The 7,358-nt window shown below is 41.1% G+C and overlaps 1 protein-coding gene across 1 annotated transcript in view; it reads left to right on the forward strand.

Annotated features, from left to right (window-relative positions):
• The window catches only part of ENOSF1 (enolase superfamily member 1), a 50,868-nt gene that overhangs the window by 11,238 nt on the left and 32,272 nt on the right, over positions 1–7,358 (forward strand). Inside the window, exon 2 of the mRNA XM_006867295.1 lies at positions 5,141–5,249. Within this exon, the coding sequence (XP_006867357.1) occupies positions 5,141–5,249 (109 nt within the window). The remainder of the gene's footprint in view (positions 1–5,140; positions 5,250–7,358) is intronic.

Below are 7,358 nucleotides of genomic sequence, written 5' to 3' on the forward strand. Positions count from 1 at the left end.
TGAATAATCAGATGAGGGACAGTTTGCTATGTCTGCTAGGTGGGTATAGTTTGATCCTCAGAGCCTATGGTTTGGACGGTCTGCAACGTTTGGGCCCACAGGACCTCGGACTCCTGACCGAGTCTGTACGGTCTGCACCAGATTCCCCTTTATTTATTACTTGTTTACAGGACGCTGCCTGTCTTAGACGGTCAGTGCGAATTCCCCCGTCTTACCTGTCATCGAAACTCACTGCAGCATGTCAATGGCTCTGTCTTAGGTTGCTGAGGTTCCACGTGATGCAGGCTACTTTTTAAGTTGATACTTTTGTATGGCCCATGAATGATGTTATAAATTTTGGCAGAAAAAGTTCCCCACCCCTGACCTAGAAGAATGAAGAAACTAACTGAAGTCTAGAAACTGGTGGAAGAAGATCATAGAATTACCACTGATGTACTAGTTACTGAAGTTGGGATCTCACGTGGTTTGGCATTTCCAATTTTAAAGGAATTAGATTGCTGGGTGACAAAAATGCTGTGTAAAGATTGCTGGCTCAAAATCCTGATCTCTCCATCAGTCTTTTTAAAGCAAAATTGAAGATTTTTTGGAACAGATAATAACCAAGGAGGAGTTTGGGATTTACCAATGTGATTCAATCAAAATAGTGGCTTAGAATGTGATGGTGACTTTTTTGTGTCATTTTGTGTGTGTGTGTGTTTGTTCCAACGGGGTAATCTTGATAGATTGTCTCGAAGGACACAGGACCATCACAGAGGCTTTTTGTGAAGTTTTAAGAAAATTGAAGACTTCATAGATGAGAAAAAGGCCAGGAAAGTTGCTCAGAGGAATTTTTTCATCCAATGTACTTGCTCATTTTTATTTTTATTTTTTTAAGTTTTTATTCTGAATTATGTGATAGTTTACATGGGAGAACATTAGCTTTACATTCATCCTATCTTATTTCATTTCATTGCAATGATTACAGTCCCCTGAATGCATCATCAAACACCCAAAGGGTACACCCCACAAGCCTGCCCCAGCCCCGGCCATCAACACACAGACCCTCCCTGAGTCTACAGTCCCCAGCAGCTCCATCTCTCCACATCATTGTCTCTGCCTCCATCTCTGGCATCACTGCATCTCTGGATAGGGTTCTGTATTCTGCTTTTCTCCCTTGATGGTCCACGGGACCTTGCTCCTGGACTGCAAAATCAAGCACTCCCGTCTTATGTTACAAAACGTCTACATTTACATTTCCAACACTCAAAGTCAGTCCTGATAGCAATTATTCACTATTGAACCACAAGAGTCTTATCCCCTTTCATCATTGGAAACCACTCTGGAGATTCTATACTTTCCCTGCACTCTCTGGAACTAGGTTTCCTCTTGAAAGCTTGTAAGCCAGTCACTTCTTGCCTTTGTAGTCCCCCTACTTGGGTAGCCAATGTCTAAGTTACCCATCCTTGTCGACCCTGTGTACTGAGAGGGTGGGAATGATTCTCACTGTAAAGATTTGTTCCCTCCTTTGCATGCTCATTTTTTGAGAGTAGCCAGAACCATCTGATTTTGTTGGGACATATTTTCCCATTTACCCAACAGCCCTGATCTTGCCCCTTCAGACTTCTTTTCAGTTGCTCATTTGCATGTGAAAGATGGACACGGAATAAGGAAGATGAGAGAAGAACTTTGGCAATCCAAGGATGGTGTTGGGGAAGAATATTGAAAGTATTGTGGACTGCCAAAAGAACAAACAAATCTGAAGTATGACAGAATACTCTTTAGGAGCAAGGATGGCAAGACTTACTTACTTATTTTGGACATGTTATCAGGAGGAACCAGTCCCTGGAGAAGGACATTTATGCTTGGTAGAGGGTCAGCGGGAAAGAAGATGACCCTCTCTCAGTGAAACATGAGCTCAAACATAGTAACTATTGTGAAGCTAATGCAAGACCAGGCTGTGCTTCTTTCGTTTGTAGGGTTTCTATGAGTCAAAACTGACTTGGTGCGAGTCCTGGTGTAGTGCTGTAAGATAAAGCACTGAACTGAACTGCAAAGTTGGTTTGAGTCGCAAGGTTGGTGGTTCAGATCCACCAGCTGCTCCTCAGAAATTCTATACAGGGTTGCTATGAGTTGGAACCGACTTGATGGCACTTAACAGCAAAAACAGCAACAGCAGTGATTTTGCATCAATATTTTTTTAACTTACTCTCATGTTAGTAGTTTTTATAACTATGTCTTCTACACTAATTTCTTCTGTACTTGCCTCAGAAACCTGCACCATCTTGGACACACCACTGGTGCTTGCTTTACGTTGAATTCCCTCCACTGAGGTTTGACACCAGATTCAAGCATTCCCGTCCAGTCTGATACATCTAGCTCCCTGTATGTTGTTGTCAAGTGCTGTTTGTTAGGTTGGGCTGGAGTCACAGAGTGTGAAAGAATTCACCAGTTATGGAGGTTCAAATAGAGAATGTTTATTCACTTTCCATGGGAAGAAAGGATCCTAACACTAGAAAGCAGTGCCATCCTGAGGATCTGGTATTTGGGGTTTTATTGTTTTTTTTAGGAGGGAAGGCAAAGGAGGTGTTGCAGATAGGTGGAAGGGGAGCTAGATTTACAACATAAGGAGCTCTGGTAGTGTAGTGGTTATGAATCGGGCTGCTAACCTCAGGTCAGCAGTTCGAAACTACCAGCCATTCCACAGGAGAAATATGAGGATTTCTGCTCCTGTAAAGATTTTACAGCCTCAGAAACCCTCTGCAGGGTCACTATAGGTCGGAACCACTCCACGGTACTTAACAACAACACGTGATAACTTCGTCTGGGCTGCTATGATAGGGTAGTGGGAGGTGATTAAAGATATTGTCCATTGCTTGGCCACTGGGAGGTCTCACTCATCAGTGGGGCCTTCTGTTCTCCATTCCTGAAAAATAAGCTCAGTGACACCCTAGAGAGTTACTTATCATTGGGGCTAGCTGTTCTGCATTCCTGCAAAACAAGCTCAATAAAACAGGCTGGGGTCTTAGAAGAGTTTAAACACTGCGGCTGAGTCCTTTCACCTTTGATTCAGTTCTGACTCATAGCAACCTTACATAGGGTTTCCAAGGAGACTGGTGGGTTTAAACCACCAACCTTGTGGTTAGCAGCTTGTCCTACAGTGCCACACCAGGACTCCACCTCTCCGAACAGAAGGATTTAAATTCTGCTTCCAAAACTTTTACAAGTCTTTTTGTCTTGAACAAGTTGTTAAAATTTAAAACTCATTTTCCTCCAATTAGTTCAGTTAGATTGCATGAACATCAGTCTTCACAATGCTGACACCAGAAGAACTAGATGGTGCCCGACTACCACTGCCAACTGCTCTGGACGAGGTCACATTAGAAGGTCCTGATTAGAGTGGAGGAAAACATGGAACAAAACTGAAAATCCTCAGGAAGACCAGGTTTACTCTCGTAGAGACTGATGGAAGTTGAGATTATGGCCTTTGGTTATCCTTCAGAGTAGGAACTGGACATAATTCTGTGATTCAATCTTCAGCCAAGCAATAGATAGGAATATAGGGGGACAACAATACTAGTGAGGTATGCACCCCATATAATGGTCAACAATTTGAGATCAAACTTGTCCATTTACCAAAGGACAGAATTCAGAACAGTGAGGAAAGGAGGAGGGATGGAAACAAGAAACACAGGGAGGAAGTGGGTTGCACTGAGGGGACTGCAGTCGAGATGAACTGAAATGTATGATTTTCTGTATATAAAACTGATGATCTGCTCTGTAAACCTTCATTCAATTTACAGTAATAAAAAAACAACAATAACTCCATTTCCTCATCTGTAAGATTGCTATATATTGTAAGGATTCAATGAAATCATTTAAGCTTTTAGAATTGCGTCCAACACAATAAAGATTGTATAGAAGTAATGCTAGTAATAAGTTGTCACACACTTATATTCAGACCTTCTGTCTTTGCTTGTGGCGTGTGCATTGTCTGCCTCCACACCCCTATCCAATCTTGTCTATTCACTTTCAAGTCAGTACCCTCATGGACCCTTTGCTTCTCTGTCCCACAGAGATCTCTGAGTTTTATGTGTTCTCCACGGCACATAACCACCACCACCCTTGTCTGGGTAGTTTTCTCAACTTCTTTCCCCAGCCCATCTGAACGGTCTTTGTCCCCTGTGGAACTCCTTCAAATTCTACTTCCTCTATGCTATTCTCCCTTGAACTTCTGTAGCATTTATAATCTATGATTGTTGGACAGTGAACCACAAAGTCAGCAGTTAAAACCCACCAGCACTTAACCTATTGTGATGCTGTAGGATAAACACTAGACCGCAAGGTTGGTTTGAACTGTAAGGTTGGCGGTTCAAATGCACCAGTTGCTCCTCAGGAACCCTATTAGGGTCGCTATGAGTTGGAAATTACAGCACTTAACAATAACAGCAATAGGATAAACACTGGACTGCTAACAGCAAGGTTGTTGGTTCAAATCCACAAGCTGCTCCTCGGAAACCCTATACAGGATCACTATGAGTCCAAACCTACCCTGTGGCACTTACCAACAACAGTACTTCAGTGTGTAGCCTTGCACTATCTTAGCTTTTTCTTACCTGGTTCATAATCAGTGCTTGTTATAAAAATACTGTTCAATAAGAAAAGTTAAAACAAAATAAAATGGGTTCTTTTTTGTATTTTGTCTCAGAGATGTCTTCATTTTCTCCCATTCATCGCTTCTGAACTTGTGTCCTTATATGTTAAGCTCTGTTACAAACTACTGCCATGAGGATCAGTCTAGTGTTAGACAGAAGCTTCCTGAAACCTTGGTTGGTTTGATTTTGAGCTGCTTATGAATGTTGCTCTGCCCCTGAGATAGCTGTTCTGTGTTTAAAATTGAGCTGAAAACCAAAGAAGACGTAATCATAACCTGGCATGAAAAATGTGTACATTATACTGTAAAAATAATTTCACTCCATCAGGAAAACGCTCTGGTTGTCCGTTTAACGCTTCTGTGTTTTGTTTAGGATACATCATTGGTTTAGTTAGATTGCACTTTTCATACAGTCTCTGTTGCATTTTTTAATCTTATGTGATGTCATACTCATGTTTTTTTATTTCTCATGTTTGTATTATTTGGGGGTGGGGTGCATTTTTCCTGCAGCACACAGATCCTGACTACTCAGCTGCCTATGTCATAATAGAAACTGATGCAGAAGATGGACTCAAGGGATACGGAATTACATTTACTCTGGGTAAAGGCACTGAAGTTGGTGAGTTGGTAATTTTCTTTCCTTTTTTTCTTGTCCAGGAACTTACAGTTTTATAGGAAAGATAAGACCAATACAAAAATAATAACACAAGGTTGAAAATAGTGTACAAATGATGAGAGGGCCAGCCAAGCATCTCTTTAGGACACCCATCTATAAGGGGAACTGAAATATCTTCAAATATAACTTAGAAAAAAACTAAAGAAACTGCTTTTTTTTTTTTTTTTAAACTCATAAATATATGCATATTTATATATCTTTTATATATCCCACAAATATAGTCTTTTCTGTCTACATATATTCCACTATTCCTCCCATACCCATTCAGCCTGTGTATGTCCTTGTATCTACCCATAGAACACTGTAGTTCCAAGGTTGGATATATATCACTATTTACCTCTAGCCCCTTTAGCCCTTGCATGCCCCCCTGTGTGTTCACCTGTCTTCATCATTCTTCTTCCAGACTCCCTCTTCTTATATAATTCCTGCGCCTATTACCCAAGTTAACACGTGTCTACCCTCTAGGCAGTGAATTACTCTCCCTTCCCTCTCACCCCTGGTAACCATCAAAGAATGTTCCTTTTTGTATGAAAAGCTTTCCTTGAGTTTTTATAATAGTTTTTTTTTTTTTAATGTTTTATTGTGGCTTATATGGTAGTTTACATGAGAGAACTTTAGTTTTACATTCATTCCATCGTATATCATCTCATTGCCATGGTTCCAATCCCCTCCATGCATCATCAACCAACCAAAGGGTATTTCCTAGAAGCCCGCCCCCTGCACTTCCCCCTCTTCCCCCACCCCCCTGTTTTCGCCCACAGTCCCTTTCCCTCTCTGGGTCCAAAGTCCCCAGCCGCTTCATTACTCCACGTCATCGTCTCTGTCTCCATCTCAGGCATCTCTGTTTCTCTGGGTAGGGTCTACAATAGTTTTTACAAATACATATACTATGTCTCCTTTTTCAATTGACTAATTTCATTCAGCATAATGCCCTCCAGGTCCATCCATGTTATTGATGTGTTTTGCAGATTCATTGTTATTCTTCAAAGTTGTATTCCATTGTGTCTTTGTGCCAAAGTTGTTTATCCATTCTTCCTTTGATGGACACTTAGGCTGTCTCCATCTTTTTGCTGTTGTGAATAGTGCTATGATGAACATCGGTGTGCATATATCTTCTCGTGTCCTGGCTCTTATGTCATGTGAATATGTATGAAGTAAAGATATTGCAGGGCCATATGGTATTTCTATCTCCAAATTTTTGAGGACGTGCCATACTGTTTGCCATGGTGGTTGATTCATTTTTCAGTCCCACTAGCAATGAAAGAGGATCCCGATCTCTCCACAGCCTCACCAGCATTTGTTGTTTTCTGTTTTGTTTTGTTTTTAATTTGCTATTAATGCTGGTGTGAGATGATCTTGCTGTTGTTGGGTTAGTTTTTTTTTTTTTTTAAGTTTTTATTGTGAATTGAATGATAGTTTACATGGGAGAACATCAGTTTTACACTCATTTTCACTGCAATGAATACAGTCTCTTCTGTGCATCATCATTCAACAGTATTTGCTTCTTTTCCCCTTGTGTTGTTGTTGTTTTGGGGATGTACATAAAAACACTCAGGAATATGTAATCATTTAAACAACCAAAGGGCACATTCTGAAAGCCTGCCTTCTAGCTGCCAGCACACAGCCTTTCTCTTTCCATGAGTCTAGAGTCCTCAGCTGCTTTATCTCTCCATGTCTGCATCTCTTCCTCCATCACTGGTGTTGCTGCTTCTGGATAGGAGTTGAGGTCCTATGTCGGGTTCCAGCATCGACAAGGAAGTGTGGGTGTCACGAAGAAGGGAGATCTGGTGGCGAAAGGGATAGAGAAAGAGAGAGATGAGATATATACAAAAAAGACAGACATACAGATATGATGCAAGCTGGCAGGTAGGCAGATCTGCAAACATATTGCCTAGCATTGCACACAGATCTAACTCTACCTCAGTCTTTCATTCTCTTTTTTAGGGAGGGATTTGTTACAAAGGAAGGATGTAATTCACAAAGGGAGGATGTAATTTCACAAAGGGAGGATGTGATTAAGACAGGATACGGAACTGAAATGTGATTAATCAT

Source organism: Chrysochloris asiatica, unplaced genomic scaffold, assembly GCF_000296735.1.
Source record: "Chrysochloris asiatica unplaced genomic scaffold, ChrAsi1.0 scaffold00103, whole genome shotgun sequence".
NCBI lineage: Eukaryota > Metazoa > Chordata > Mammalia > Afrosoricida > Chrysochloridae > Chrysochloris > Chrysochloris asiatica.